The sequence below is a fragment of the Hyaena hyaena genome, unplaced genomic scaffold (assembly GCF_003009895.1).
Source record: "Hyaena hyaena isolate Hyena2069 unplaced genomic scaffold, ASM300989v1 scaffold_76, whole genome shotgun sequence".
NCBI classification, from domain to species: Eukaryota; Metazoa; Chordata; class Mammalia; order Carnivora; family Hyaenidae; genus Hyaena; species Hyaena hyaena.
The window spans coordinates 329,531-344,238 of record NW_024080709.1 but is presented as its reverse complement, the minus strand read 5'-3'; the positions used below and the strand labels follow the sequence as shown (position 1 = coordinate 344,238).

The following is a 14,708-nucleotide window of genomic DNA, read 5'->3' as shown; positions in this document are numbered from 1 at the left end:
AATTTGTGCTTTTCGAACGGCATCCTATATGCGAGGTAGGTAGGGATTCTTTTCTGTCCTGTAGAGAGGAGACCCAGGAGGAGACTGGGCGGTGTGAGTCTCCAGCCTGTGCGCCGCAGAGGTGGGGCTTGAATACAACTCTCTTCTGGTTGCTCAGCATCCCTGATGAGGGGCTCGTGCTCAGGGACTTGGTGAATATGAATTTTACCTGAAGTAGACAGTTTTTCTGATGACTCCGGGAGGAAGCACTTACCTCGTTGCCCACATTTGAGACATGGCTGGAAGGTGCCACTGACATGAGTATATAGGGAACCTTCTGTTTTGTCGTGGAGGCGCATTACCACCCAGTGAGAGGCAGAGGGCTTCTGTGAAGGGCACTGATGGCCGCCGTCTCGGACACCCCTCTCCCCAACCCCCTGCTCCAGGAGCCTCGTCTGGATCCAGGGAGACACTTTGGCAGCTGGTGGCGGGAAGAGAGATGCTGCTGGGTGGTGGCGGGGCAGCCACAGTGCCTCATGGCTGTGGCCCGAAATGTGCCTGTCACTTCTGAGAACACGCCCCCTGCCAGGGGTTGCATGGGAGACCGGGGGCCCAAGTGACAAGGGAAGGGGGTGCCTACTCCTGAAGGGTATCCACTGCTAGCTCTCACAACAGACCTTTCCAGGGAGGCGCCATCCCTCAGAGAGAATAAGTGAGAACCTGCGCTCCATCAGCAGAGCCGGGACTCGGAAGGACGTGGTTGGTCTCACATCACGTGGCTTCTAGTACATTCCAGCCTTCTGGAGGGGCGGCTCCACGTTGTGCATTCACGGGTGCCTGATAGGCTCTCCGCCTCATTCTCCTGTTGAACATGCAAACTGAGAGCCGCATCCAGTCAGTGTTTCATGCACCGCCGGCACTTCGCGTAGCTGATCTCCTTGATTCCCCCCGCAGTACGTGCTTTTGGTATCAGCGCCACTGAATAGTGCCTGGCCGGGGCTTCACGTGGTCACCCAAGGTCATGTGATTGCCCAAGGTCACGTGGCCAGACCTGAGACCAACCGCAAAGCTCATTGCCTTCATTACTGTGCAGCTTCGCCGTTAAGTATTTCCTTCCACGGACAGTAAGTTGGGGTCTAAGTCTAAGACATGTCGGATGACCCAGGAGTAGGCCGTTGGAGGTGGAAGTCTGTTCCTGTTCCCTCCCTGATTCTTTCATTTTTGAACGACCGTCCCTTTCTGCCTCAGCCATCTCAGGGGAACATGGCCACACAGTCATTCTCCAGCCGGGATGCTCCTCAGATGTTTCGGTCTCAGGGCCCTACCTCCCTGTGAAAATTTGTGGAGAATCCGGAAGAGCTTTAATTTACATGGGTGTCATCTGTTTTTGTTTATTATATTCTATTATCTGTCAGAATGATGTTATCACATGTAACTTCCAGAACAGTCCACCGTTCACCTGTGAAAGAGTAAAATAAAAAAGGCACATAATATCTTAGTGTTGATATGAAAATAGTTCTGACTTTGGAAATATCTTGAAAGGGAGTTCCCTAGACATTTCTTTGAGAACCACCACTCTGGCTCCTTAACTTGTTCTGTCACTACCTGGAAGTTTCCATTTGTTTGTTTCTTTGGTGTGGATAAAGTGGACTGAGGTACAGGTTCGTTTGCTAGTATAGAGACCCAGAATTTCAGGAGGTTTAATAAGACAGCAATTTCTGTCTTGCGTCAGCATCCACAGACAGAGCAGTACAGGAGTGGTACGGAAGTCCCAAGGTATCGGGGACCCAGCCTCCCCCTCTCTTGGGCTTCTGCCATCCTCTAGCACATCACCTTTCTCACAGATGGCACGCCTGGTCAGCAGGAGGGGAGGGCACGCCGCTGCTCTTTGAGGGAACAGCCTGGATGTGTGGCCCAACACTTCTATTCATGTACTCTTGGCCAGAATTTAATTTCCTGGCTATCTTAGCTGCAAGGGAGGCGTGTGCATACTCTGACTGGCCCGGATGAAAGTTGGGGGTTCTGTTGGAAGAAAGGGCGAATGGCCACTAGTTCACAAGCGGCAGCATGCCTCCTCTCCTCACTAGAGATGCTCTCTGGGACCAGCTCACCTGTCACCGTGCGCCTGAGCTTGGCATGGCGGGTTCACCGTACCCCCTTGTAGGGAGGAGCCCCGTGTGTAGCTGGGACTCAGCAGAAGGAGGCCCCTTACTCCTCAGCTCCAGGGATTCCTGCTTCCCACAGCTTGGTTTCCTCAGTCGAGTGGAGGCTCAGAGGGTGAGACCTACCCTGTGATTGGCATCTGTCTGGCCCAGAGTGTCAGAGCGCAAGCCAGGGAGTTTGGGGAACAGAGGATTCACCTGAAAATGTACCCAAGTCGCTGCACTTCCGCACCGTGGAGAGCAAGAGTTGGGTCATGTGGATGCCCGGGTTCCCGGCTGGGTGGGCCGAGAGGTGGGATGGTGGGCGGCAGGGAAGCGGAGAGCCTGTGAGGCAGTGATGGTGGTCTTGGTGTCCGCAGAGGAAGCTGCCTGAGCAAGACATCGCGCAGGGGTCCTACATCGCCCTGCCTCTGACGCTGCTCGTCCTGTTGGCTGGCTACAACCACGACAAGGTAGGAAACCCAGAGGCCCTGCGAGAAGTGCCGTGTTCAGTGTTACGTGCCCTCCCGCACACGGTGAGGGGTTCCGTGTTGCAGAAGACCCGACATTGCAGGGTCGGAGGGGAGTGTGAAGGGCGCAGATCCAGTCCCCAGTCCTCTTTGTTTTCTTTCTTTTTTTTCTTTAATTTTTAATTTATTATTTATTGTTTTTAATGCTTTATGTTTTTACTTAAATTCTAGTTAGTTAACATGTGGTGTAATATTAGTTTCAGGTGTAGAATTTAATGATTCAGAGCTTACATACAATACCCAGTGCTCATCACAAGTGCCCTCCTTAATTCCGTCATCCATTTAACCCATTATCCCATTCACCGCTAACAGCCTCACATGGTTTTGCCTCCTTCTCCCTTCTTCCCCCTGGGTTCATATGTTTTGTTTCTTAAATTCCACATATGCGTGAAATCATATGATACTCTTCTTTCTCTGACTGACTTATTCTGCTTAGCATAATATACTCTAGTTCCATCCATGTTGTTACAAATGGCAAGATCGCATTCTTCTTGATGGCCAAGTACTATTCCACTCTGTGTGTGTGTGTGTGTATCACATTTTCTTTATCCATTCATCAGTTTGATGGACATTTGGGTTCTTTCCATAATTTGGCTATTGTTAAACATTGGGTGCACGTGCCCCTTTGAATCAGTATTTTTGTATCCTTTGGGTAAATACCTAGTAGTGCAGTTGCTGGGTCATAGGGTAGTTCTATTTTTAACGTTTTGAGGAACGTCCATACTGTTTTCCAGAGCAGCTGCACCAATTTGCATCTCCACCAACAGTGCAATAGGATTCCCCTTTCTCTGCATCCTCGTCAACATCTCTTGTTGCCTAAGCTGTTAACTTTAGCCATTCTGATAGGCATCTCACCATGGTTTTGATTTGTATTTTCCTGATGATGAGGGATGTTGAACATCTTTTCATGTGTCTGTAGCCATCTGGATGTCTTCTTTGTGAAAAAATGTCTGTTTGTGTCTTCTGCCCATTTCTTAACTGGATCACTTATTTTTTGGGTATTGAGTTTGATAAGTTCTTTATAGATTTTGGATATTAACTGTTTATCAAGTTCATCATTTGCAAATATATTTTTCCATTCCAAAGGTTGCTTTTTAGTTTTATTGCTTGTTTACTGTTCAGAAGGTTTTTTATCTCGGTCCCAATAGTTCACTTTTGCTGTTGTCCTTGCCTCAGGAGACATGTCTAGTAAACTTGGTACGGCTGGTGTCACCAAGGTTACTTCTGTGTTCTCCTCTAGGATTTTGAGGGCTTCCTGTCTCACATTTAGATCTTTCATCCATTTTGAACTTATTTTTGGCTATGGTGTAAGAAAGTGGTCCAGTTTTAGGCACCTTGGTGGCTTAGTCAGTTGAGCGTCCAACTTAAGCTCAGGTAAAGATCTCACAGTTTGTGAGTTGAGGCCCCACGTCAGACTCTGTGCTGATAGTTCGGAGCCTGGAGCCTGCTTTGGATTCTGTGTCTCCCTCTCTCTGACTCTCCCCCATTTGCACTCTGTCTCTCTTTCTCAAAAATAAATAAACATTGAAAAACATTTAGAAAGTGGTCCAGTCTCGTTCTTCTGCATGTTGCTGTCCAGTTTTTCCAGCACATTTGTTGAAGAGACTGTCTTTTTTCCATTGAGTATTCTTTCCTGCTTTGTCAAAGGTTAGTTGACCGTATACTTGTAGGTCTGTTTCTGAGTTTTCTATTCAGTTACATTGATCTCTCTGTCTGTGTGTGCCAGTACCATATGGTCATGATCACTAAAGCTTTGTAATAATTACTTGAAGCCCAGAATTGTAATGCCTCCAGCTTTGCTTTGCTTTTTCAGGATTGCTTTGGCTCTTCGGGGTCTTTTGTGGTTCCATACAGATTCTAAGAATGTTTCTTGTGGCTCTGTGAAAAATGCTGGTGGTATTTTGATAGGGATTGCATTAACTGTGTAGATTGCTTTAGATGGTATGGACGTTTTAACAATGTTCTTCCAGCCCATGAGCATGGAATGCTTTTCCAGTTTTTTTGTGTCTTCTTCAGTTTCTTTCATAAGCTTCTACAGTGTTCAGCATACAGATCTTTTACCTCTTTGATTAGGTTTATTCCTAGGTATCTTATGGTTTTGGGTGCAATTTCAAATGCGATCAATTCCTTGATGTTTCTTTCTGCAGCTTCATTATTGGTGTAGAGAAATGTGACAGATTTCTGTATGTTGATTTTGTATCCTGTGACTTTGCTGAATTCTTGTTCTCAGTTCTGGCAGTTTTTTGGTGGAGTCTTTTGGGCTTTCCACATAGAGTATCATGTCATCTGCAGAAAGTGAAAGTTTGATTTCTTCTTGCTGATTTGGATGTCTTTTATTTCTTTTTATTGTCTGATTGATGAACCTAGGACTTCCAGTACTATGCGAAATACTAGCGGTGAGAGTAACCATCCCTGTTGTGTTTCTGACCTTAGAGGGAAAGCTCTCAGTTTTCCCCCATCGAGGAGGATATTAGCTGTGGGTTGTTCATATCTGGCCTTGATGATGTTGAGATACGTTCCTTGTGTGCCTACTTTGTTGAGGGCTTTTATCAAGAATGGATGCTGCACTTTGTCAAACCCCAGGCCTCCTTTCAAGGCCATAAACCTCTTACAACATCTCCTCTAGTCCTTTGTCCCTATGTCTCTGCCACCCGTCTCCAGTGCAAAGGCCTCTCTGCCTTGTCTTGAACCGAGAGTCACCAGTTAGCACACAGTGGGTGGTGAGCTGCCTGAAGAAGGAGGGGTGCTGACATGTGAGGCTCCAATGTCCCTCTGGGCAAAAGTATTCTCCTGGCATCCCTCTCTCTCACCCCCTCTCTTTCCTTCTAGCTCATTCCCTTGCTGTTGCAGTTGACAAGTCGACTACAGGGCGTCCGAGCTCTTGGCCAGACAGCCTCTGACAATAGTGGCCCAGAAGATGCAAAGAGACAAGCCAAGAAACAGAAGACGAGGCGAACGTGAGGAGGAAGAGGGGCAGGTGAATCTCACGCGGGACAGGCCGCAGCCTAGGGGCCACCATCACCCACCCTTAGCCTCGAGCACGCGTTCAGCCAAGTTCCGTATGTGCGGTCAGCCCCGTGCTCCCACTGGCGCAGCTGCCCCAGCCTGCCCTCCCTCACCCAGCCCTTGGTGCAATGCAATGAATGGACCCTCCTGTCACTCTGCTGAGCACAATTTATTTTCTGAGTTGAAGATAATTTATTATTATTATTTTTGTCAAAGAAGTATTTAAGCTGTGCTAGTGGTGTGAGAATGTGATTCTTCATCTTGAGCACTCGTTTGTAAGAATTGTAGTAAACGTGGGTTTTTGGCCCGCTAATGAGGTACCTGTCAGAATTCGCCTTGTCCCTGAACTTCCCCCTGCACCGGAGATGCCTGCTGGAAACCGCACAGCCTGTATCTACTACTAGGAGGTTTGGTAGGAGGTAAAGATCAATAAAATTGCCCATTCATTCGTGTTGTAGCTCATCTCAGATCTGTCTCTTTGGTGACATGGGCATAAAGCTGGGGTCATAAATTGAGGTGCCTTGAGGGTCACGTAGGTCCCGAGGGAAGTGCCGGGGCAGGAGAGTCCTCAGCAAGCGTGAGGTGACACACGGTGGCCATCTTTGGCCTCGGTGCTAGGAGAACAGGAGGGAGGCTGTGTGGTGAGATGAACGGCGCCCACCCTGTCTAAAGGGGCCAGACTTTCTGGGCTCCTGCTCACCTGTGCTCTGCAGGAATGTGCCTTCATGGATGTAGAGAAATCACAGGCCAAGTTATGTGTGAAACCGAAGTTTTAAATATGAGTGACAAATTCTATTTATTAAGAAACCACACAGGGGCGCCTGGGAGGCTCAGTCAGCTGAGCATCCGACTTGGTTTCAGCTCAGGTTATGATTTCATGGTTTTTGGGATTGAGCCCCATGTCAGGCTCTGTGCTGATAGCGTGGAGGCTGCTTGGGATTCTCTCTCTCTCTCTCTCTCTCTCTCTCTCTCTCTCTCTCTCTGCCCTGCCCTGCCCTGCCCTTGCTCATTCAGACGCTTGCTCTCCTCTCTCTCAAATAAATAAAAGTTAAAAAAATTAGTGTTTAAAGAAAACAAGGAAACCACACAAACCAATCAAAATGCATATGTGGGATGGGTGAGGTGTGAAGACTGCTCATCTGCAGAAGGGATCCACAGCAATTCCCAGCATTAGTTCACTTCTTACAGGACGTGATTGATGTGATTAAGTTACACTGAGGGAGGGGACACATCCGTCCAGCCAGCCTTTACTGAGAACCACACTTGATGGGCACTGGGGATGTGAAGATGGGTGGTGGTGGGACCGTGTCTGCTTCATGCCTTGCACCCCCAGCGCCTGGCACACTTTGAGTATTCTGTGAGGAGTGAGCGAGTACACGTGTGCACGGATGCATAGGTGGGCGCGGGGTGCCTGCCTTCACAGGATGCTCCCGTCGCCAAGTGCAAGGCCAGCCAGTCAGTGGACAAGGGCAGTGTGGCGAGCTGAGGGCCTGCTGGTGGAGGAAGTGCAAGTGGCCTGGGGGCACAGAAGCAGAGGTCTGATCCTCCCTGAAGGTTTAAGGGGGTTTCCTGGACGTGATGCTTAACTGTTGTGTAAGATCCAGAGTGGAGAGAGAAGAAAGAGGTCAGAAGTTCTTGTTGGGTGTGATTTGCCAATACAGAAGCTCAGCCTGAGGGTCCCCGCGGTCCTGGTCGCCCCTCCAAGAGTCGCCACGTTACTATGCTGGTGGCTCTTGGCTGTTTGCCTTTTCATGGGCTGGCTTTTTTACCGCGGAAGGAAGTAAACTCTTGGAGATCTGGGACCGATGAGATACATAATCCAACTCTTATTCCAAGTGGACACCCAGAAACATCCCTTTTAAATGTTAATGGGGCTTTTTATTGACATGGTGTAAAGGTTAAGAGCTTGTGAAAGATGTTCCTAAATGTCAATACATTCCTTCCAGTTCCCGCCGCTGCCATTAAGCGGCGGTCTTCCCCCACTGCTGGCTGTGGGGCACTTCTAAAGGGCTCCTCGGTGGGTGGAGGGGAGAAGCCTGTGCATCTCTCAGTCCATTTGAAAGTTGGGCTTCTTCCGTTGGCTCGGATTTTCTCATTTTCTGGCAATCAGGACAGAGTTCCTCTGATTCCCCCTGGGAGGTGGGCAGGTTAATGATGTTTGAGGATTTTGAATGGGGCCAAAGTTATGTGAGAAGTTTTTTTTTACCCTGAGAAAATTTTTAAATGTTTAAAATGGTGGGTTCTTAACTCCGTTGTTTGCACAGTTTTGCTTATTTAAGTAGCCATGAAATTTCAATGAGGATACCCCGAAGACCTGTCATTCTAAGGTGCTGGCTTCACTTGAGTCTTCTGGCTTGTCTTGTTTTGAATTTTATCAACCCACCAGCAAGGATTGGTGGATGAGGGGGGATGGGAAGGGCTGCAGGTGCGCCCGGAGAAGGAGGGGCTGGCGGACGCCGCAGGGAAAGGGCAGAGGGAAGAGGCAGTCCTGAGTTTACTCTTCACGGTGCCCACCCCACCCCCACCCCGCGAGGAGAATGATTGCTGTCCTGCGGTAAGAACACCGGCAGGAAAGACCAGCCTTCCTTCGGTGGTCACTGCCTGCCAGGCGCTGTGCTGTGCCCTTGCGTTCACGACTCCCTGGACCTTGTGAAGCACACATTTCAGTCCCATTTGACAGAGGACGACACCGAGACTTAAGGATCTCACAGCTACTAAGTGGCAGAGCTGAGATTTGAACCCAGGCCCAAGAGTTCTTGCCCTCACTGCACAAAATGAGACGGTGTAGTTACATGCCGTTGTCCAGGGACTAGTTCAGGGGTTTAGAGAATGAAAGCTGTGGGCAGGATGTGTGGGCGTAGCTGTGATAAAGTTAGTAAAGGTCCAGCCACAGGCAGCAATGTGTGCAAAGGAGCGTTGGGTCATGGAGGGGCGTGGAGGACAGAGGACCTTTTAATTGTTCCCTAAGTGTTGTTTCTGGGACCAAAGAACTCTATGCCTAGACACTTAAATCCAATTCCTTTTTTTTTTATTAAACTTTTTATTTTTATTTTTATTTCATGTTTGTTTATTTTTGAGACAAAGACAGCATGAGCAGGGGAGGGGCAGAGAGAGAGGGAGACACAGAATCCAAAGCAGGCTCCAGGCTCTGAGCTGTCAGCACGGAGCCTGATGCAGGGCTTGAACCCACAAACTGTGAGATCATGACCTGAGCTGAAGTCAGACACTTAACCGACTAAGCTACCCAGGTGCCCCAATTAAACTTTTTAAATGTTTATTTATTTTGAGAGAAGAAGAGAGAATGAGGGGGTGGGGGGGGGGAGAGGGAGAAAGAGTCCCAAGCAGGTTCCACACAGTCAGCGCACAGAGCCCAGTGCAGGGCTTGAACTCCCAAATAGATCATGACCTGAGCTGAAATCAAGAGTTAGATGCTTAACCAACTGAGCTACCCAGGCACCCAATTCCAATTCCTTAATAGGCAGGATTTCCTTGTCCTTAAAAGTTGGAACATCCAGAAGGGGAGAGTTGGTCAGGGTTTGGGGGACAAAGTGGTTGCATTCTGTCGAGCCTGAGGCTGAGTGTTCACTAGGAGTTAAAGACATCTTAGTCACCTGCATTTCCAGCCTCTGGCATGTGGTTGGTACTTAGGCTAGGTACCACCCTCAAGAAGGGCCCTAGTTTTCCATATTGCCCTATGTGGTCCCCTCCCACCTGAATTGGGGCTGGCCCAGTGTGGTCAGGAGAGTAGGGCTGTGGTGAGGGTGACGTGTGCTTCTCAGGCTAGGCCAGGAAAGGCTTCGTGCCTCCCTCTGGCCCAGCTAGCTTCCTGCCCCGCGTGAGGGTCCTCCTGCAGCCCTGTGGCCTGGAGCTGTGGCCAGCGGCAGCCCCTCCAGCCTCCCAGCCACGTGCGTGAGACACCTTGGAAGTGACCCTCCAGCCCCAGTCAAGCCTTTGGATGATGCAGCCCCAGCCGGCATCTGACTGTAGCCACTTCAGAGACCCCAGACGGAGTTCTGCCCACCTGAGCTTCCCCAAATCCTGTCCCACAGTGTCTGTGAAGACCGTACATGACTGTATTCAGCCTGTAAGTGACTGTATTCAGCCTGTAAGTTTGGGGGTAACTTGTTATGCAGTGTTACGTAACGGGAACAGTTGACCTCCTTAAATGTCTGTTACATGAATGGTCAGTGACTGGGAGACTCGCAGCAAATTGATATGTTTCTACATGTGTACTGGTCCGTGCTCTTTTGGTGTCAAGGAATAGAAACCCAACTCCAACTAGCTTAAGCAAAAGGGCCCATTTCACTGATCACATAATTGAGAGATCCAGGCTTTATGTACGGCTGGATCCAAGGTCTGTCTTAGTCTCCCAACTCTGCTTCCTCTTATGTGTTGGCCTTGATCTTCCCTCCACCACGGCAGTATGGGCAGCTCTCCATCATGGGCTTGGAGAGGTCACTTCATAGAAACTGACACACATATAAAGCAGGCCCAGGTCTGCTTGCTCAGCCGCTGCTCTCCCTGAGTGTGGGAAACTGGCCTTTGGCTTCTGCCAGACTGCTTTGCTTCTACGGATGACAGTCAGCCTTAACGTCATCCTGATATGTAGGCCCAACAGAGAGCTTCATCTTGAGGCAACATGTCAGTCCTGGGAAAGGGGCAAAGTGCAGAATGGCGGGGGCCCAGCCAGACCCGAGCCACACCTGCATCGTGGTAGCTGCCACAATGAGGGGTTCTGCATTTTCCAGAGAAGCAGGTGGTGTTGAGTAAGCAAAACCAAGAGATGTCAGCTCTGCGTTCTTTAAAACTAGATGACAGAGGAGGGGGCAACATGGTGGAGACGTAAGGGGGCCCCGTACTTCCCACATCTCTCAAAGAAGGGCTGAAGCCAAAAGACTTTGAACCTCAAGTGTCTGGGAGGGAAAGAGAAGGGGTCTTCCAGGGAGAAACTGGGACAACGTAACGGCCATAGGTGGGTGAGTGCGAACTGGGGGAGAGAAAACTTGATGATGAGACCTGGTTGAAGTCACCCGCTGTCCTTGGCTTTATCTTTTCATTAGCAACATGACCAAGACCTATCACATGTCTAGAGAAGGAAGAAACTCATCTGTCTGTGAGCCTACTGTGTGCTAGGGCCAGAAGGTGCCTTTCTAGCCCTGGAACTTAGTGGAGCACGGGAAGGTAGATGTGACCTCTTCCTCTCTCCTCAGTGGGAGAAGATGTTTATGCTTCATGATACAATGGTGGGATCATGGTTGGATTATAAATATATTTTTTTAATGTTTATTTTTGTGAGAGAGAGAAAAAGAGCATGAGCAGGGGAGGGGCAGAGAGAGAGGGAGACACAGTCTGAAACAGGCTCCAGGCTCTGAGCTGTCAGCACAGAGCCTGCTGTGGGGCTTGAACTCATGAGCGGTGAGATCAAGACTGAGTTGAAGTCAGATGCTTAACTAACTGAGCCACCCAGGTGCCCCGGATCATGAATATTTTAACTACATTCCTACTGTAATGTACACTTGGGGTACATTTAAGATGTCCCCAGTTTTCATAACCTTTCAGGTGGGTGAATTTTTCCCTGGCCCACTGTGTAGGTGAGACAGCAGCCTAACTTGTATTGGCTCTTTGGAATATGAGGATTTGTAAAATAGATGAATGCACTGGAACATGTGGTCCCAGAACCGCGTGGAATTTGTGCCTCAGGAGACTGACGGCTGCCCCTCCCTGTCTCTTCTGTGCAGGGGAGGCGGCTGGCAAGAGGGAGGAGGCTGACAGCTGATGAGCTGGCCGTCTGTGCCTGGGTCTTTCTTGTCTCTTTTTCATGGGCTGGGGTGGGCAGGGATAGGGAGGAAGAACATTTTGCTGCCTACCAAAAGTGCTTCTTTTTTTAAAAAAAAGTTTATTTTTGAGAGAGAGAGAGCACGCGAAGGGGAGGGGCAGAGAGAGAGGGAGACAAAGAATCCAAAGCAGGCTCCAGGCTCTGAGCTGTCAGCACAGTGCCCGATACGGGGCTCCAACTCACGAACTGTGAGGTCATGACCTGAGCCGAAGTCGGGTGCTGAACCGACTGAGCCACCCAGGCGCCCCTAAAAATGCTTCTTTGTACACTTGCAAGAATGCCTCACCTAAGTGATGACTGATCCTCAGTTACAGCGGCAAAGAACTGTTCCCATAAGAAGATGAGGGTCTAAGACTTGTATCGGTTGAGGGTAGGGGTCAGCAAACTGTGGCCCTCGGGCCAAACCTGGTCTGTCATCTGTGTTTGGAAATAAAGTGCGATGGGAACACAGTCATCCCTGTTCGTTTACAGATTGTTCCTGGCTGATGTTTTCTGTTTTCTTGCACAGTGGCAGAGCTAAGTAGTTGTGGCAAGGACTGTCCGGCCTACAAAGCCTGAATACTTAATATCTGGGTCTTTCTCGGAAAGGTTTGCTGACCTCTAGTCTAGTGGGTGCTTTGTACAGTTTGATCTTTAGGCAGAGTCATTAATTTGTTCAGCATGTATTAGCTAAGCATCTAGCCTGTGCCTGCCACTGCTGTGTCCCGGGGATTTATTTAGTGGTGAGAAAGAGCAACCAGGCCTCAACTCTCCTGAAGGATAATGCTGACAGAGAGGAGCGACGATGTACAAGTAAATGAGGATTTCTTGGATAACGGTAAGTGTTCTTAAAAAGAGTGGAATAGGTGATATAGTAGAAGGTGACTGGTGTCAGGGAGGGCCACCTGTTGAGGTGACATTTAAGCTCAGTCCTGAAAAAAAGAAGGGGCCAGTTATGCCAAGATGTGCAGGAAGAGCTGCCCAGGTGGAGGGGTCAGAGACTGCAAAGGCTACCAGGAGGAGATGAGCTTTCATGAGTTCGAGGAACAGCAGCGAGGCCACACCCTGGGAGAGTTTAACCTTCAGAGACTGGGCAGGAAAAGGACCTGACAAAGAAACCAAGAAGTGGCCAGTGAGGTGGGAGAAATCCACCTGCTCACTGATGAATGAATGAATGCTCATTAGTAATAATATTGGTCACGACCAATTCAAATGACTCATGGAGACCATGTCACTAACTCATACTTGTCTTCTGCTTAGGATGAACCACAGGAAACTACCATTTTTATAGGCCACAATGGTTGAAGAGCCAACCCACCATACACGTATACTGAAACAAGTAAATGGATGGTAGATGGTGGGAGCTAGGTTTCTCAGTGCTGGGAGTAGAAGGTGACATGTCGGTCCACTACAGAGAGCTAGAATGATCCATGTGGGAACGGATCAGAGTTGGAGACACTGTATGCACTCATGTTTACCTTAATATATATACAGATGGTCACATATGGAAATAATTATATGCATGTGATTATACTTGGGTTAGTTGATTGCTTTCTCAGCTGAGGGGGGGCTAGAAGGAACAACACCCCAGTAGTAACCAACACCTAGTGCCCAGATCTTCATTCTCTAATACATTCCACTTTCTGGTAAAAGGAATGGGGACTCCTTGGGAAATGTCTAATTTCTAATTCTAGGATGGGGGTAGAAAATAAACAGGATGAACTAGGAACTTCTTGGAGGGTCAGAAAGTAAGTGCTTTCTTTTTGTGCTTTTCTTTAGCACAAAAGGAAGTGCTAAACAAACTGAAGGGGGTGTTCTCACAGGGACACAAGGGGCAACTGAAAGAGCTCAAGTGGTCGAAGCTGCATTGGATTATAGTCCAAAGTATAAGTACCCATTATTCCCTATATATAAATAAATGATTGACTGAGTTAGCAAATGGTGGAGAAGAGACAAATCTTCACGTAGAAGAATTCCAACCCCCATCCTCCAGGAAATGGAGTATAATCAATCCCCACTCTAAGTGTTATGACTTCCTTCCAAAGAGGGCTGTGGGAAGAAGGGGGAATGTTTCTCTTTGTAGTGAAGAAACCTGACACAACCTCAGCCAAGTGATTAAGGTCAATGCCAACAGCAGTAAGTCATCTTGAGATGACTTACCCTTGATATGAAGCGATGGCAGTGACACTTTCACCTCTGTGGCCCTTCTCAAAACACACAAGTCCTATCTAATGAGAAAAATACCAGGCAAATCCCAGTTGAGGGATGTTCTAACAAAACACATGGCCGGTAGTCCCCAAAAGTGGTAAGGTCATCAGTGTGCCAGGCTGGCATAGAAAAAAGACATTAAGTACAAACTAAGTCTGAATAAATATGAACGTTAGTCAATAATAATGCACCAATTTGTGCGGCGCACAGGGACTCTCTGTACCATCTTCACCATTTTCCTGGAAAGGTGGTCAAATGGAAAGTTTAAGCATTTAGCGTCATCTTGGAAACCTCAGCACCATCAGAGCCAGTGGAAGAAGAACCCAATGAACAGGCTGAATCGAAGAAGAAAGATGAGGCAGAGGTCCAAGTAAAGTGCCAGGTTGTGCACATGTGGAAGCCACAGGAATAGAAATAAGGAAAGCAAGAGGCCAGGGACGCGGGTTCAAATTGTTGGACTGCATGTTTGCTGTCTAGAACTTGATTCAGTGGATCAGGAACATCCACTGTCATCTGATCGCAGCGACCACCTTTGAGAGACCCACTTGTCTCATACCAAAACCGTCCTTTTTGGTCCTTTGCCCTGGACTTGTGGCTTTTGGGACTAGTTTTGTTTCCATTTGTGACCGAATGTGACACGTGTACAATAAATCATCCCATCTCCTGTCTTAGCTGAAGGAAAAAAAATGTTGAATACTGGCAGTGTCATATGCTCAACCTAGTACATGTCTTTTCTTGGCTGGTCTGTGAGCATGAATTTGTACTGTGCCATCTAACCTCTGTTGCCTGACCCTCACCTAGTTAATGGCCCCAAGTTAAGAGACAAAAAAAATCCAAGTTAGAGATATATGCTATGGCCAGGAAATGGTCCAGCATCCAGACTGCACGTACTGGTCTACCTGAAAAAGCCAAGAAGGTAGGCAGGGGTAAGCAAACTATAGTGTGAGGGCGAAATAAATCCAGCTGCCTGTTTTTGTCCATAAAGTTTTATTAGAACACAGCCATACCCATTCATTTATGTACTGTCTA

The 14,708-nt window shown here is 48.3% G+C and overlaps 1 protein-coding gene across 1 annotated transcript in view; it reads left to right on the top strand.

Moving 5' to 3' along the window:
- LOC120232711 (nodal modulator 1) overlaps positions 1-6,113 on the top strand; it is a 55,961-nt gene extending 49,848 nt beyond the window's left edge. The window contains exons 30-31 of the mRNA XM_039233578.1: positions 2,501-2,593; positions 5,480-6,113. Coding sequence (XP_039089509.1) covers positions 2,501-2,593; positions 5,480-5,611 — 225 coding nt within the window. The 3' untranslated portion in view covers positions 5,612-6,113. The remainder of the gene's footprint in view (positions 1-2,500; positions 2,594-5,479) is intronic.
- The last annotated feature ends 8,595 nt before the right edge of the window (positions 6,114-14,708 follow it).